General features: G+C 37.1%; 3 protein-coding genes across 3 annotated transcripts; 1 reads left to right on the top strand and 2 right to left on the bottom strand.

Annotated features, from left to right (window-relative positions):
- The first annotated feature begins 56 nt into the window (after positions 1-56).
- Positions 57-7,287, top strand: LOC111423597 (dihydropyrimidine dehydrogenase su(r)). Its single transcript, XM_071194303.1, has 6 exons — positions 57-223; positions 281-391; positions 450-1,635; positions 5,372-6,867; positions 6,919-7,076; positions 7,138-7,287. Exons 1-6 carry the CDS (start codon positions 188-190, stop codon positions 7,202-7,204), a joined length of 3,054 nt encoding a protein of 1,017 aa, XP_071050404.1. The 5' UTR covers positions 57-187; the 3' UTR covers positions 7,205-7,287.
- A 7,377-nt stretch (positions 7,288-14,664) lies between these two features.
- Positions 14,665-15,450, bottom strand: LOC111423581 (Threonyl-carbamoyl synthesis 1). The gene has a single exon (XM_023056844.2). The coding sequence runs from the start codon at positions 15,448-15,450 to the stop codon at positions 14,734-14,736; it is 717 nt and encodes a 238-aa protein (XP_022912612.2). The 3' UTR covers positions 14,665-14,733.
- Positions 15,451-15,452: 2 nt separating this feature from the next.
- Positions 15,453-17,846, bottom strand: LOC111423593 (RNA polymerase III subunit K). Its single transcript, XM_023056857.2, has 2 exons — positions 17,608-17,846; positions 15,453-15,638 (listed from the first exon to the last, which is right to left on the bottom strand). Exons 1-2 carry the CDS (start codon positions 17,749-17,751, stop codon positions 15,453-15,455), a joined length of 330 nt encoding a protein of 109 aa, XP_022912625.2. The 5' UTR covers positions 17,752-17,846.
- Positions 17,847-18,022: the final 176 nt, after the last annotated feature.

Raw genomic sequence — 18,022 nt, 5'->3', positions numbered from 1 at the left:
GCAGTTGACCCTGATTATCTTTCCTTATCTTTTTAACCGTAATCGTTCAATAACCGTAACTATGTAACTGGGGAAAGCGACCAACAGTACGTTTTTAACACTCAACTAGAGCGAGAGTTCATTTAAAACTTTTTTTACTTTGTTTTATAACATTATAACTCGTGGTTCAGGGTCAGAGTGCTTTACCATGAGTAAAATTAGTGTAGATATCCCAGATATTGAAGTAAGTAATTTTTTAATATTATTTTTTTTGAGGTAAACGAATGTAATAATTGTTTAGAACCTCTTGGCCTTGAATCCAAGAGTTGCGACGCACTCAACCGTCCTCCCATCAAGTGTTACGAAATCGGCGAAAAAGCAATGGAAAAGGAATGCGGATAAACATTGTTCGGTGACTAATTTAACATAACAATTAAATAATAATAATTAAATTATATCGAATTATTTAGAAATGTCCCAGTTTGGAGAACGACTTCTCAGACATCAAACCAACCACTTTATCCGAAAGGGGTGCATTAAAAGAAGCGGCGAGGTGTCTTAAATGCGCAGATGCGCCGTGTCAAAAATCATGCCCCACACAACTCGATATCAAATCGTTTATAACCAGCATAGCTAACAAAAATTATTATGGAGCTGCTAAAGCGATTTTTTCGGATAACCCATTGGGGATAACTTGCGGGATGGTTTGCCCCACAAGCGATCTTTGCGTCGGAGGCTGTAATCTTCAAGCAAGCGAAGAAGGACCAATTAACATTGGGGGATTACAACAATTTGCAACCGAAGTTTTTAGTAAAATGAACATCAAACAAATCAGAAACCCAAAAACACCTCCACCAAAAAATCCAAAAGCAAAAATTGTTCTTTTAGGTGGTGGACCAGCGTCTTTATCATGCGCGACATTTTTGGGGAGATTAGGTTACGAAAATATAACGATTTACGAAAAAAATAATTACATAGGAGGTCTTAGCACCTCAGAAATCCCCCAATATCGCCTCCCAATGAACGTAATCAACTTTGAAGTAAAACTCGTCGAAGATCTCGGTGTTAAAATCGAAACGAAACGTTCCCTCTCAACTCGAGATATAACAATAGAAAAGCTTCTCCAAGAAAAAACCGACGCAATCTTCTTAGGAATCGGCCTACCCGAACCAAAAACCGACAAAGTTTTCGAAAATTTAACCCCAGAACACGGTTATTACACCTCAAAATCCTTCCTACCCAAAGTAACAGAAGCCAGCAAACCCAACATGTGTAGATGCGCCTCTTTAATGGAACCAACACTTCCAAAATTACACGGAATCGTTGTTGTAATCGGCTCGGGGGATACCGCGTTTGATTGTGCCACTTCCGCGTTGAGATGCGGGGCTAAAAAGGTTTATGTCATCTTTAGAGCTGGTTTTACAAATATTCGAGCTGTTCCCGAAGAAGTTTCTTTGGCAATTGAAGAAAAATGCGAATTAGTCGGGTTCCAATCGCCCCACAGCGTTGAAGTTAAAGGAGGAAAGATCAAATCAATTACTTTTGCGAGAAACGAAGAAGAAAACGGGGTTTGGAAACGGGACGAAACTCAATTAACCACCGTTAAAACTAACTTTATTATTACTGCTTTTGGATCGAAAATACAAAGCAAAGAAAGTAAGAATTAAATTAATAAGTTAAAATTTAATTAATACATTATTACCTCAATAATCTATTTATAATTATCTATTTAATACATTGATGTATTTAAATATAAATGTTAGAGCTCAAAGATAAAATCTAACTTGGGTTGTTCCTCAACTTGCTCTATTTCATGGTCATAGATAAATTCGGGTTATTCCCCGAGTTGTGTAGACAATGTATAAATCGAGGACGGTAGTTCTAACACTAAAGCTAGAAAACGCAAGGCTAAACCCGAATGTCTCAAGTTCTAGTGCTAGTGTTAGCTCTACTTGTAGTTATTATTCAGCGTTAAATTGTTGTATATTTTATTGAACTGAAACTAGTACTAACACTAGACCTAGAAACATTCGGGGTTAGCCTCGCGTCTCGATTCTAGATCTAGGTCTTGTGTTAGTTCTAGTGATAGTGCAAAACTAGAACTAACATTAGACCTAGAACTAGAAAGTATCTAGTTCTAGTATCTTAGTTCTAGTTTTAGTGCAACAAAAATATGTAACATAGTGATATCTTGTGCTAACTAGCTCTGCTTATCACTGTCACTAAAACTAACATTAGACCTAGAACTAGAAACATTCGGATTTAGTCGCACGTCTCTCAAGACGGCTAAACCCGAATGATTCTAGTTCTAGGTCTTGTGTTAGTTCTAGTGATAGTGTTAGTGCAATACTAGAACTGACACTAGATCGAGAACTAGAAGCATTCGGGTTTAGCCGCACGTCTCTCAAAACGGCTAAACGCGAATGATTCTAGTTCTAGGTCTAATGTTAGTTCTAGTTTTCGTGCAATAAAAATATGCAACATAGTGACATCTTATGCTAGCTAGCTCTACTTACCACTGTCACTAAAACTAACATTAGACCTAGAACTAGAAACATTCGGATTTAGCCGCACCTTTCTCAAGACGGCTAAACCCGAATGATTCTAGTTCTAGGTCTTATGTTAGTTCTAGTGATAGTGCTAGTACAATACTAGAACTAGCACTAGACGGAGAACTAGAAACATTCGGATTTAGCCGCACGTCTCTCAAGACGGCTAAACCCGAATGATTCTAGTTATAGGTCTTGTGTTAGATCTAATGATAGTGCTAGTGTAATAGTAGAACTAAAACTAGACTTAGAACTAGAAACTTTCGGGTTTAGTCGCACGTCTCTCAAGACGGCTAAACGCGAATGATTCTAGTTCTAGGTCTAATGTTAGTTCTAGTTTTCGTGCAATAAAAATATGCAACATCTTATGCTAGCTAGCGCTACTTACCACTGTCACTAAAACTAACATTAGACCTAGAACTAGAAACATTCGGATTTAGCCGCACGTCTCTCAAGACGGCTAAACCCGAATGATTCTAGTTCTAGGTCTTGTGTTAGTTCTAGTGATAGTGCTAGTACAATACTAGAACTAGCACTAGACGGAGAACTAGAAACATTCGGATTTAGCCGCACGTCTCTCAAGACGGCTAAACCCGAATGATTCTAGTTATAGGTCTTGTGTTAGATCTAATGATAGTGCTAGTGTAATAGTAGAACTAAAACTAGACTTAGAACTAGAAACTTTCGGGTTTAGTCGCACGTCTCTCAAGACGGCTAAACCCGAATGATTCTAGTTCTAGGTCTTGTGTTAGTTCTAGTGATAGTGCTAGTGTTAGTTCTAGTTTTATCTGTTATTCAGCGCTAGATTGTTGTACATTTTTATTGAACTAAATCATTCATTAGCGGTATGAAGTCTTCCGCAAATAGTGTATTGCATTCCATTAGCAATGTCTAATCTTTTACAAATAGTATCAAGTATTCTGCCAGCAGGATATGATCTTCTGTCATTAGTATCTAGTCTTGAATAAACAATATCTGTCGTCTGGCAGCAGTATCTGGTCTTCTAGTAGCAGTGTCTATTAATAACGTCTAGTCTTTTGCAAATAGTATCAAGCCTTCTGCTAGCAGTATCTGGTCTTCTTCTTATTAAAACATTCTATTTTTAGGTTTAGTATTAATATATTAGTTAATTATTATTCTGCACTAGAATTATATTAATAAGTTAAAATTTATTTAACACAGTATTACCTCAATAATCTATTTATAATTATCTATTTAATACATCAGTGTATTTCAATATAAATGATAGTGCTCATAGATAGAATCTAACTTTGGTTGTTCTTGCTTCATTTCGATAAACTCGGGGTATTCCCCGAGTTGTCTATACAATGTATAAATCAAGGACAGTAATTCTAACACTAAACCTAGAATTAAAAAAAGTTCGGGTTTAGCCGTCTTAAGAAAGCTAAATGCGAATGTCTCAAGTTCTAGTGTTAGTTCTAGTGCTAGTGTTAGCTCTACTTTCAGTTGTTATTCAGCGTTAAATTGTTCTATACTTTTATTGAACTAAAACTAGAACTAACACTAGACTTAGAAACATTCGGGTTTAGTCTCACGTCTCTCAAGATGGCTAAACCCGAATGATTCTAGGTCTAGGTTTTGTGTTAGTTCTAGTGATAGTGCTTGTGCAATACTAGAACTAACACTAGACCGAGAACTAGAAGTATTCCGGTTTAGCCGCACGTCTCTCAAGACTGCTAATACTAGAACTAATACTAGAAGAAGGCAATACTAGAACTAGCACTCTCGGTCTAGTGCTAGTTCTAGTATTGTACTAGCACTATCACTAGAACTAACAAAAGACCTAGAACTAGAATCATTCGGGTTTAGCCGTCTTGAGAGACGTGCGGCTAAATCCGAATGTTTCTAGTTCTAGGTCTAATGTTAACAAGTCGTCTTGAGAGACGTGTGGCTAAACTCGAATGCTTGTAGTTCTCGGTCTAGGTGTTGTGTTACTTCTAGTGATAGTGCTAGTGTAAAACTAGAACTAACACTAGACCTAGAACTAGAAACATTCGCGTTTAGCCGTCTTGAGAGACGTGCGGCTAAACCCGACACTTTCTAGGTCTAGTGTTAGTTCTAGTTTTATCTGTTATTCAGCGCTAGATTGTTGTACATTTTTATTGAACTAAAAGTAGAACTCTTACAGTATGTGGTCAATCATTAGCGGTATGAAGTCTTTTGCAAACAGTGTATTGCATTTCATTAGCAATGTCTAATCTTTTGCAAATAGTATCAAGTATTCTGCCAGCAGGATATGATCTTCTATCATTAGTATCTAGTCTTGAATAAACAATATCTAGTCTTCTGCTGGCACTATCTGGTCGTCTGGCAGCAGTATCTGGTCTTCTACTAGTAGTGTCTAGTCTTGGATTAATAATGTCTAGTCTTTTGCAAATAGTATCAAGTCTTCTGCTAGCAGTATTTGGTCTTCTTCTTATCAGAACATTCTATTTTTAGGTTTAGTAATAATATATTAGTTAATCATTATTCTGCGCTAGATTGTTGTACCTTTTTATTGAACTAAAAGTAAAACTAACACCAGACCGAGAACCAGAAAATTTTGGGTTTAAGAGACGCACGCCTAAACTCGATCAAAATCTTTATTTTATATTATGAACCAGAAGTCTCAAACTAACAACAATAAATTAAGCATTTGCTAATTCAAAGTATAAAATAGTAATTGAGTGACGTCACGAATGGGCCTTCGATCTGTGCATTTGTTCCCATGATATAGCACTCCTCTTATATTCTACCGTCCTTGGTATAAATATAAAATATCGAGGTTTTTCTGTAACTAACTTTACTGTATTTACTAACTGTTACTATTTTTTTTATTTTAGTTATTGAAGCATTAAACCCATTAAAACTCGATGCATACTCAAATTTACCTGAAGTTAATAAAATTACAATGCAAACATCGCACCCAAAAGTATGGTGTGGTGGTGATATGGCTGGGGTGGCTGAAACAACCGTGGAATCGGTGAATGATGGCAAAACAGCAGCTTGGTACATCCATTCCTCTTTAGAAGGACTCCCAAAAGAATCAAAACCCAAATTACCACTTTTCCACACAGAAATAGACGATGTAGATATTTCCGTTGAAATGTGTGGAATTAAATTTGAGAATCCTTTTGGATTAGCGTCTGCGCCACCAACAACCAGTTTACCGATGATAAGAAGAGCTTTCGAACAAGGTTGGGGTTTTGTAGTAACAAAAACGTTCTCGTTAGAAAAAGATTTAGTCACGAATGTTTCGCCGAGAATTGTAAGGGGTACAACTTCCGGGGAAAATAATTATGGCCCGCAACAAGGATCCTTTTTAAATATCGAATTGATTTCGGAAAAACACGAAAGTTACTGGTTGAAAGGAATCGAAGAGTTAAAAAAAGATTTTCCCGAGAAGATTATAATCGCGAGTATTATGTGTAGTTATAACGAAAATGATTGGAAAGAACTCGCGGTTAAAACGGTAAAAAGTGGCGCGGATGCTTTAGAGTTGAATTTGTCGTGTCCTCATGGGATGGGTGAATCGGGAATGGGGTTAGCTTGCGGGCAAAAACCCGAATTGGTTGAGGGAATTTCAAAATGGGTTAAATCGGTTGTCGATATTCCATTTTTCATTAAATTAACACCCAATATCACGAATATCGTCGATATAGCTTTAGCGGCTAAACGTGGGGGAGCATGGGGAGTTTCAGCGATTAATACAATTTCCGGTTTAATGACAATTAATCCAAACGGAGAACCTTGGCCGGGAGTTGGATACGAAAAACGCACCACTTACGGTGGTGTTAGCGGAAACGCCACCCGCCCAGTTGGATTAAGAGCTGTATCCGCAATTTCTAACGCAATCCCAGGATTTCCTATTTTAGGAATCGGGGGTATTGACTCAGCCGATGTTGCGTTACAATTTCTTCAATGCGGAGCTACCATTCTTCAAGTTTGCAGTGCGGTACAAAATCAAGATTTCACCCTCATTAATGATTATTGCACGGGGTTAAAAACGTTGTTATATTTAGACCAACGTTTACCGAATTGGAAAGGTCAAAGTCCACCAAGTCTAAAACATCAAAAAGGAAAATTAGTTGAAAGTGTTTATGATAAAAATGGGATGAAATTGCCACATTTCGGCGAATATAAATTACAGCGGGAAGAACAACTTGAAATTTTACGCCAAAAGGGGACGATTACGACAGAATCGGGAGTTAATTTGCCTCAATCGCAATCCAAAGCGGAAACACTCAGCGTTAAAGATGTCATTGGGAGGAGTTTACCGAAAATTGGAACATATAAAGCTTTGGATAACTCAAAGCAAGTCGTTGCTTTAATAGATGATGTAATATTAATTTTGTTTTTTATGATTTTGTAGTAATTTTTAACTTTTTAGGATATGTGTATAAACTGTGGAAAATGTTACATGGCGTGTAATGACTCTGGGTATCAAGCAATTCGATTTGATGCTAAAACACACATTCCCAAAGTTACCGATGATTGTACGGGATGTACAATGTGTTTATCTGTTTGTCCCATCATCGATTGTATATCGTAAGTTGATTTATTAATTCATTTTGATATTGGGGATTAATAAAAAAATTTTTTGTTATAGAATGGTTCCAAAAACTATACCACATGTAGTCAAACGAGGCGTTCCTTTAAATCAAATAAATAAATAATTAGATTAATAAATAAATTAATGATGTAATATGGTTAAATAAAGGTTTCATATAGTTCTTAATAAATTTGAGATGAAATTGAATATGATGTTGAAATTTGAGATTTTTGGGATATTGTTGAATCTATTGTTCCATCCTCCTCCTCAGCCTTTCTACCTAGCCTAGTTTTTGTGATATTAGGTGTTTACTGTTCTTCCCCATTCCTCTCGGTCCTTTTTTTTTTTTTTCTATATTATGCATAGCACAATTGTATAACACCTAGTAAATACATACTAATTAGTTACTTATTTTTAACACTAAATTAAACTAGATAATGTTTTGCAGTTTTTCCCAGTGGTCCAGTCTGCTTTTCCCATAATATAGATAAATATTGTCATATTTTTACCGTTTTAAGACCAAAACACAAAAACGCGCACACTGCGATACGCGGAACACACGTATTGGGTATTATTGTTTTTGTTATAATTCCGCACTGAATCGACTAGGGCACTAGGTCACTAAATCGAACGGCTTCATCCTCTGAAGGCGACGCAGGACATCCTCGTTGTCGAGAAGCTGTATGGCCTCGATGTTGGGATGTTCGTGCATTCTCTTCTCATGTTTACATGCAAATGATGCAATTTCTGATGACACCGATGCTACTTTCAAGTCGCGATGGAGGTCGGTGTTTCTTATATACCAAGATGCATTCAATATGCACCTTAGTACTTTGTTCTGGAATCTTTGAATCAGACTTGCATTTGTCTTGCAGGTACAACCCCACAGTTGGATTCCGTATGTCCATTTTGGTTTTAATACTTGTTTGTATATTAACAACTTGTTTCTTAGTGATAGCGTTAATTTTCTGCCAATAAGCCAATATAGGTGTCTAAATTTGATATCAAGTTCCTCACGTTTTTTTTTGACGTGAGCTTTCCATTTGAGTTTGGCATCCAGCGTCATACCAAGATATTTTGCGGTGTCGGCATTGCCATTTATGTGTACTGGGACATAGTTTACTTTCTTGTAAGTAAAGTTTATGAATGTCGATTTATTTGCATTTAGTTTTATTAGCCATCGTTAGGTCCAGTTTTCTATTGAATTTAATGCCAATTGTAACTTAGTTGCTGCAACTACTTCATTTTCTGCAACAGCCAAGATCGCTGTGTCGTCTGCGAATGTAGCTGTTAAAGTTTCTGGTACTTGAGGAAGGTCGAATGTGTAGAGTAAGTACAATGTTGGGCCAAGCACACTTCCTTGAGGAACTCCGGCTCGTATTTCATGTATTGGTGAATAAGCGTTTTCGTATTTTACTCTAAAATATCGATCAGCAAGATATGATTTTAATAGTTGACTATACGTTGATGGTAGTATTTGGTCTAGTTTGTAATTTAAACCATCTAACCAGACTTTGTCGAAAGCTTGTGCAACATCCAAAAATACGGCAGAGCAGACTTTATTTTCTTCCATTGCTATTTCGATAGTATTCGTTATTCTATGCACTTGGTCTATTGTTGTATGTTTATTCCGAAACCCAAATTGATGTGTTGGTATTAGGGCTTTTTCTTCTATGACAGGTTTTAGTCTTTTTAATAGTAATTTTTCAAGCAGTTTTGATAGTAAGGGTAATAATGAGATTGGCCTATATGATGTAACATCTGTGGGGGGTTTACCAGGTTTTGGTATCATTATTATTTCAGCAACTTTCCATATGCTTGGGAAGTATTTCTGTTTAAAAGCAGCATTAATTATGTGTAATAGTTTTGTAATCGCCCGTTTTGGTAGATGTTTCAATGTTTCTCCATTAATTAGGTCATACCCCACTGATTTCTTTACATTTAGTTTTTGTATTTCATAATACAGTTCTTTCATTCTTACACATGGTATATTACTCTGCTGATCACTTTGAAATACACTAGGGACACTATTTAGCATAGTTGTTGGACTGTCTGATGTAAAAGTTCCTTTCAGATGTTCAGCAAACAAATTAACTTTTTCTTGATTGCTCTTAGCCCAATTTCCATTATTATTTCGAATTGGAGGTGTATGTGTTTTTGGAACTTTAAGCTTTCTTGTTGCCTTCCACAGAGAATAATTAGTACTGGCATCGTCAGTAAGGTCTTTTAAGTACTTTTGAATATTATTTTCTTTGTGGCTATCTGTTAATGCCCTTAATTCGGCTGTTATTTTATTTAATTTAGTTTTATCAGTAGGAATTCTATTGGTTTGCCATTTCTTTCTTGCTTTCCGTTTTTCTGCAATTTTGTCTCTAATGAATTTAGGATAAATATTAGATTTAGGTTTTGGTGTTAAAATTGGTGTTGAGGCCCAAGCTGCGTTTTGTATGTCTTTTAAGAACTTTTCTACTTCATTGTCAATGTCTCCGTTTGTTTTCATAAGAGCATTAAGATGAATTTTATTATCTAATGTTTGTTGAAATAAATTCCAATTAGTGAGTTTATTAGTTAGTGATAAAAAGGGTTCTTTGTTACATACTTTGTTATTTAGAGTAATAATTGCTGGTGAGTGATCTGAGTCCAGCCCTAGCTCTTCTTCAATGTTTACGAACTTCCTCTCGGTCCTATGCCATCTATATGGGGTTACACACTAGTTTTGAGATTCGCACTCTCAGGAAAGCACTGTTAGACCAATCACACAAGAGGGCTAGTATCATTATTATCACATGATAGGATCCCTAAACTTTTACGTTACATTGCCAGAACGAATGATGTGGTGAATCCTGAAGTCGCAGCAAATGTGCTAACGAACTACCTCGCTGAAACTGCTTCATATACTTTTCTCGATATAAAAATTAAATCTAATAATAAAAGCAGAAATATATCCTGGTTTACTCAGGACGTTCACGTTATGCGTGCAAATTTACAACTCATTAATGAGGCTTATCTGGCCAATGTGAATCCCCATAGGAAAGTATTAAGAGACGACTACTACAAGAAATACAGACAACCTCTAATCGACGGAAAGAGGGCCGCTCACGATGGTTATGTTGAAAATCACAAAAATTCAGTCTGCAATCTAGAGCATCGTGAATAAGTATAGAAAATACGAGCGACACGCCACCTCGAGTAACATAACTGCTAATAATAATAATATAGCTTTATTGTGCCTTCCACAAATGCAAATAATATTCTAGTAGTACATATTTCTACTTCATAATATTAAATTAAAGAAGGAACACAATGGGCGGGTTCCAGACAATGTCTGTTCATACCAACCTAGTTGGTTGCAAAAAAGAACAAAAATTAAGCAAAAAAGAAAACACAAGAAAGAAAATAAAAGAAAAAAAACATATAAAATGAATTATAAAATACTTAATCAACTAAAACAAAAAAAATTTATACTGCCTTCACAAATCCCAACATGCCAACGGTAAATATGCTGAAACCCCAGCCGCATCAAACTCTTCCTGAATGTACCTAAGCTCAGAGTTTGCATGTCATTTGGCAATTTCCTATAAGATTTGTAAATGTGATAGCTAAAGCTTCTTTCAAATAGACACGTCCGATAATTTGGTGGATATATAGGATTATTTAATCTCGTAACATATGGGTTTGACCTTAATTTTCTTATACAGATATTCGGGCTTACATGAGATTATAATTTTATGGAAAAGACATAAGCTATGAAGATCTCTTCTTTATTTCATTGACAACCATTTTATATCTTTCAGCTTATGAGTAATTCTATCAAATTTTCTGATACCATAAATATACCTCAGACAACTGTTTTGCGCTCTCTGTATGCGGTTAGAAGTCAACCACATCAACAGCCAAGTGGTAGAGTGGCGCCATGTAATTAAACTGGGATAGAACAAAAGACTGACACTGTTGCTTTTTCAGATCCACCGTAAGATAGGCTCGATGAGGATAAAGTCCACGCAAATAAGAATAAGCATTTTTGATATAATAGTCAATCTGCGATCTACATATTATCTATTTTTAACCTTAAGCATTTGGATTCCTGAACTAAACTGATTATTTTTCACCATTCATTTGTATATTTAACACAGGTCTGCTACTAGCCCTGGCATTACCGAGACACATATACATGGATTTACTTGGGTTGACTCTCAATTGATAGTTAGCTGCCACACGATACATTCTATTTAAGTCACTATTTATTTTAGCTTCAGCACCATGATAATCAATACCTGGGAACGAAAAATTAACTGCAAATCGTCAGCATACATATTAATTTAGTAATTAATTTCTAGAAATTCCAGCTATCTTGTCTAATTCAATACAAACTAACATTGATCCATTATCCCTCTGCAAGAGCGATAACCACCCTGCGTCACATGGATACTTCCAGTTCAATGTCTTTTCCGAGGTTGAGGTGAGAGATGTGATCGATAAAATAAAAAATGGCAAATACTATGATTGTTTTGGTCTGAATGCGCAATTTGCTAATTACTCTGCTAAATAAGCTACTAAACCATTGTGTTCGTGAATCTATTTCCGGCCGCTTTTAAAACTGCTTGTATCACACCTATCTTCTACTTAGAAGGGTGACCGTAACGTTGCCGGGAATTTTAGACCGATAAACATATTGCCCGTACTGTCAAAAATCTTCGAACACCTACTTAAAAATGAATTAGTACAGTATTTTGTATGTAAAAATTTGTTTAGCAAGACCCAGACAAGTGCGATATTGAAATCATTGGATAATACACTGTTGGAAATAATTCACGAGCACACCGTGAATTAATAATCTGAACGCGTGAAGATAAATCCATAATATTTGCGGAGCACAAAAGTTTACTGTAGACGAGTTTATTCAGGGAGTTTCGAGTTGTTCCGTCACGGCATTGTGACTGGGCTGCCCTTGCAAGTGGAACATTCCGTCGCTATGGAGACCGAAGTGGTTGGAAAATACCGATCGTTTTTAGTGTGGTGTGAGGGACCACATTGTTATCATACTCTGTGCGCAATGGATGGGCGATCACGTAACTTAAGCGAGTTTGAGGGAGGAATGTTTGTGGGTATGCACATTGAGAGTGTATCGTTCTGTGAAATTGCGCGTCGTCTCGAGCGGTCATTATCGGCAGTGTAACGGGCATGGCGAGAATGGTCTGAGGTAAGACATAGGTACCTTCAGCCGCGGCCGGGACGGCCCTGCGCGTCCCCAGCACACGAGGATCGCGCTCTTGTGCTCAGCGCTTTAGCGTCGTGTGTGTCCTCCTCAAGGCAACTTGGAGCTGTTTGGCCAGCGGCAGGGCAACGCGTTCTCACTACGCGAACTGTACGGCTTCGTTTGGTAGATAGTGGACTGCGCGCACGTCGTGCGATACAGCGGATTCCAGTAACACCCGAGCACCGGAGCATACGTCACGAGTGGGTCGACGCTAGGCATTAGTAGGTTGCCGAGTAGAGCGACATTTTGTTTTCCGACGAATCAAGATTCGAATTGAGCATCGGTGATGCGCGAAATTTAGTTCGTCGGAGCCGTGGTGATCGTCTAGTCGAGCAGTGTGTGCAAGAACGCCCTATCTACCGACAACCGAGCATTATGGTATGGGGTGCGATTACATATGGTGGACGTACACGCCTGCTGTGTGTATAGCAGACCATGACGGGTCAACGATACGTAGATGAGGTGCTACGGTGCTTCCCTACGTTCGGCGGCGCCCAGGTCTGCTATACATGCACCACAACGTCCGACCGCACATCGGGCGTGTTGTACAGATCTTTGTGGAAGAGCACCGTATACGAATGCTTCCATGGCCAGCTCGCTTTCCGGATCTGAATCCAATCGAACATGTTTGGGACATGACTGGTCGGAGACTTCAACGTTATCCGGCTTCCCCGGCTAACGTTGAGGAGCTATGGAAGCGAGTTGAGGTGACATGGTTGGCCATCCCTCTCTCTACAATACAGCGACTTATAGACACAGGGGATACTCTCGTTATTGATGTTTCTCCTCCCAGCAGAGTTGTGCCGCTCTCCATGTGAGAGTAAGTTACACTACTTTAGTACTACTTCCATACCAAATTTTGTTGCGCTAGACACACGCGTTCACATTATACAGGTGTGCTCGTGAATTATTTCCAACAGCGTATTGTGGACTGTTTAGAGAAATCGGAATTTTGCAGTGTCTCTTTTGTTGACTTAACAAAGGCTTTTGAATGTGTTTCTCACATCACTCTTTTAAGGAAATTATACATTTACAACATATCTCCTAAAGCTTGGGGCTTAATATCGTCCTATTTGTCCAACCGTAAACAGTATGTCAAATTTAATTCACAGTTTTCTTCTGACCTTGGTTCCATATTGGACCCTATTTTATTTCTCATTTATATCAATGACCTACCTAATGTACTAGGTGAAGATGTTTATTTGTTGTATGCTGGTGATACTATATTTATTAGTCGAAGTTCTGTTTTAAATGCGGCTACAGTGGTACAAAGTAATACATTTGAATTAGCTAAGGTTAGCTAATGCAAGTAAGACACTTAACCTGGTCTTCACCTTACCCACAGATGACCAGGTGAAACCTGTTCCTGATTGCAAGTTCCTGGGTTTATATCTGGATTCGGTCCTTATATGGGCTGAGCATGGGGTTAAGCTAGCCGGTAGACTGAGTTCAGCTGCTTTTTTGCTGAGACAACTATCCGTCACTGTCTCCACTCATGCGCTGCGAACCTAATAGCCTGGGGCAATTCTAGTATGGCTAAGCGAATCTGCGGAATACAAAGAAGAGCAATAAGAATAGTTGGAAGTCTGGGATATAATTATGCTGATTTTCCCCGTGTTCTTTTGCCCTCCATTTTCCTTCTACAACAAAGTTTTCCTTCTCTCTGGTTTGCCTCGCTAGCTGTCCAAACTAACTATGCTCCGCTCATCACACTCTGAGTAACCAACTGTAGATTCACATCTCAAAAGCTTCAATCTTTTTTGAAGTTTTGGTGAATGTTCTTTAGAATATTTTTTTTGTGATATTCTTTCCAGCTGATTTTGCAACAACTCTCTGCATTTTCACTACATCAACTGCATTTTTTGTTTGCTTCTTGGGCGTTTGTAGTTTTAGAGCTAAAGTTGTTAGTAGGAGCTGTCAGTGTTAATAGTAAGTATTGAGACAATAAGGCCGACCCTATATTTTTTAATTTCTCTTCTTTCTATACATTCCTCAGAACGTTCTTACTGTACACTATTATTTAATTACCTCATGAGATCCAGAAACATAAAATTAATGCGGATCAGCGGACGCAACATGTACAATTCACGCCAGAGACATGTGGCACAAAGAAAGTGTTTCTAAGACAACCAGGAGGATGACGCATGGCAAGATAAGGAGATAACATGACCAGGAGCGCTCAGGAGGTTCTTGAGATAGGGAGCTGGAAGAGAGGGACCTAAAATCTAGTTGGAAGCGACGCATCAAGGAAATTGTTGACTACACATTCCGTCTCTAATGTGAAATATGCTATATTATTATATTATATAGGATAAAAAACAAATAAATAAAATTAATCTTCTTTCCTTTATTGTTTTTATATTTAATTTTTTTAATCAATTAAACTAAAAAACACCTTATTTAACCGTACAATCATCGATTCCATAATCAATTAATATTTTACGGGTACTTTCAAATGCAATACCATTCCTCATAACTTTAAAATAACCTACTTTAGATAAATCAACAACGGTAGATGCGCCACGATTTGAATCACCAACACCTAAAATCCCTCCATCAAAAATCCCCCCTATTTTCGCCCATAAACCTTTAAACTCCTCAATCCTCACCGAACTAGGATCCCCACTAAAATTAGCGCTTGTTAAAGCAATCGGTGAATTTAATCCGTCACAAACGTTCCTAATAAAATCGTAATCAGGGATTCTAACGCCGATTTTTCCATCGAAATTTAAGGATTTATCTAATTTTCTAGCACAATTTAAGACTAACGTAACCGGACCGGGAAGTAATGATTTTAATAATCCATTTGGTAAATGTGAAACTTCCGCCCATTTTTTAACATCATTTTCACGTCCAACGCAAATTGCGACAGGTTTATTTTCGTTTCGAGCTTTAATTTCGTACAGTTTATTAACGGCTTCAATGTTTGTGGCACAACAAGCTAAACCATAAACTGTATCAGTCGGTAAAGCGATTACTTCACCCGATTTTAAAATTTCTATCGCCGTTTGAACAGCATCAATATCGTTAACGGAAACTATTTGCGCCATTTTTAATTTTAAATTTAAATCGACGCTTTTAATTAAATTATACAAAAATGTTGTACTTCTCATGTTTAATCCCTCCAATTGTGCGAACACTCTTGATTACAACACCTATAGAATGTTGTCATAGGTTCATCAGCTGAGCGGGTTTGAACTTGCATAAAATAAGCCCTTCCGTGGCTACACTTTGGACATGTTATGTCGGTTGAATCAACGTTCTTCCAAGCTTCTTCTCCACCGATTATATCATCAATTTCCTATTTAATATAAAGCAATTAAATAATGAATATCAAATTATGAAACTCATCTTTGGTGTAATTCAAGAATGATCATGTCGCTTAAAAATCGACAATTTTTTTTTTAATCGACGGGAAATCACTCGAGGAAGCCGTTATAAATAAAAAGAAAGTGCGGAAAAGTGTAAAACTTACCGAAAAAAAAAAAGTTTCGACGTGACGTTGTTTTTTATGGTTAGCCATCTTGAAAGTCGTGCAGCTAAACCCGAATGTTTCTAGTTCTAGGTCTAGTGTTACTTCTAGTTTTACACTAGCACTATTACTAGAACTAACACAAGACCTAGAACTAGAATCATTCGAGTTTAGCCGTCGTGAGAGACGTGGGGCTAAACCCGAATGTTTCTAGTTTTCGGCCTAGTGTTAGTTTTAGTTTTGAACTAGAACTAACACAAAACCTAGAACTAGAACCATTCGGGTTTAGCCGTCTTGACAGACGTGCGGCTAAACCCAAATGTTTCTAGTTCTAGGTTTAGTGTTAGTTCTAGTGACAGTGGTAAATAGTTCTACTTAGCATAAGATATCACTATATTGCAGTTTTTTATTGCAGTAAAATTGGAACTAACACTAGACCTAGAACTAGAATCATTCGGGTTTAGCCGTCTTGAGAGACGTGCGGCTAAACCCGAATGTTTCTTGTTCTCAGTCTAGTGTTAGTTTTACACTAACACTATTAATAAAACTAACACAAGACCCAGAACTAGAATCATTCGGGTTTATCCGTCTTGACAGCCGTGCGGCTAAACCCAAATGTTTCTAGTTCTAAGTCTAGTATTAGTTCTAGTGACAGTGGTAGGTAGCTCTAGTTAGCATAAGATATCACTATGTTGCATTTTTTTATTGCAGTAAAACTGGAACTAACACTAGACCTAGAACTAGAATCATTCGAGTTTAGCCGTCTTGAGAGACGTGTGGCTAAACCCGAATGTTTCTTGTTCTCAGTCTAGTGTTAGTTTTAGTTTTACACTAACACTAAAACTAACACAAGACCCAGAACTAGAATCATTCGGGTTTAGCCGTCTTGACAGCCGTGCGGCTAAACCCAAATGTTTCTAGTTCTAAGTCTAGTATTAGTTTTAGTGACAGTGGTAGGTAGCTCTAGTTAGTATAAGATATCACTATGTTGCATTTTTTTATTGCAGTAAAACTATCACTAAAACTAACACAAGACCCAGAACTAGAATCATTCGGGTTTAGCCGTCTTGAAAGACGTGCGGCTAAACCCAAATGTTTCTAGTTCTAGGTCTAGTATTAGTTCTAGTGACAGTGATAGGTAGCTCTAGTTAGCATAAGATATCACTATGTTGCATTTTTTTATTGCAGTAAAACTATCACTAGAACTAACACAAGACCTAGAACTAGAATCATTCCGGTTTAGCCATCTTGAGAGACATGCGGTTAAACGCGAATGTTTCTTGTTCTAAGTGTAGTGTTAGTTCTAGTTTTACATTAACACTATTACTAGAACTAACACAAAACCTAGAACTAGAATCATTCGGGTTTAGCCATCTTTAGAGACGTGGGGCTAAATCCAAATGTTTCTAGTTTTTGGTCTAGTGTTAGTTTTAGTTTTGCACTAGAACTAACACAAGACCTAGAACTACAATCATTCGGGTTTAGCCGTCTTGAGACGTGCGGCTAAACCCGAATGTTTCTAGTTCTAATGTTAGTTCTAGTGACAGTGGTAGGTAGCGCTAATTAGCATAAGATATCACTAAGTTGCATATTTTTACTGCACTAAAACTAACACTAGACCTAGAAATTCGGGTTTAGACTTGCATCACAAAACGTGACGTCACATCGAAACTTTAATCTGATTTTTCGGTATGTTCAACACTTTTCCGCACTTTCTGTTTATTTTTAACGTGTCTTTTGAGTCATTTCACATTGATTAATTTTAAGGCACATGATGATTCTCGAATTTTTCTCTCACCTTTTTCTTGTAATAAGTCGAACTGACGATTGTTTTACTGATGTTTTGAATTATTGGGCAGGTACTGCACGCAATTTGTAGTCGATATTGTGCCCCTTCTTGAACGTACATTAAATTACCACATATTGGACAAAAAGGGAGCATTACTTTCGTGGTTTTACTAACTTTAAGGTGTAAAAATAACGCATTAACAGATTTAAAGACAGCACGACTTTTTGACGTTTAATTTGAGGTTATGTTCGTTATGATGAAATTAAATGTTAGGTTATGAAATCTAAAAATTGAAATATTAATTTATAAATTTTGTTTTAGTAATGAAAGATTACTATTTATAAGATATAATAATAATATATACCTTTTTATAAGAATAAAATTAATTTGAAAAAGAATTTTTTTAAATAGGCAACCCAAACGA

Source organism: Onthophagus taurus, chromosome 1 (assembly GCF_036711975.1).
Source record: "Onthophagus taurus isolate NC chromosome 1, IU_Otau_3.0, whole genome shotgun sequence".
In the NCBI taxonomy this organism is placed as follows: domain Eukaryota; kingdom Metazoa; phylum Arthropoda; class Insecta; order Coleoptera; family Scarabaeidae; genus Onthophagus; species Onthophagus taurus.
The sequence above is the reverse complement of the archived record's forward strand: the minus strand, read 5'-3'. Positions and strand labels throughout refer to the sequence as shown.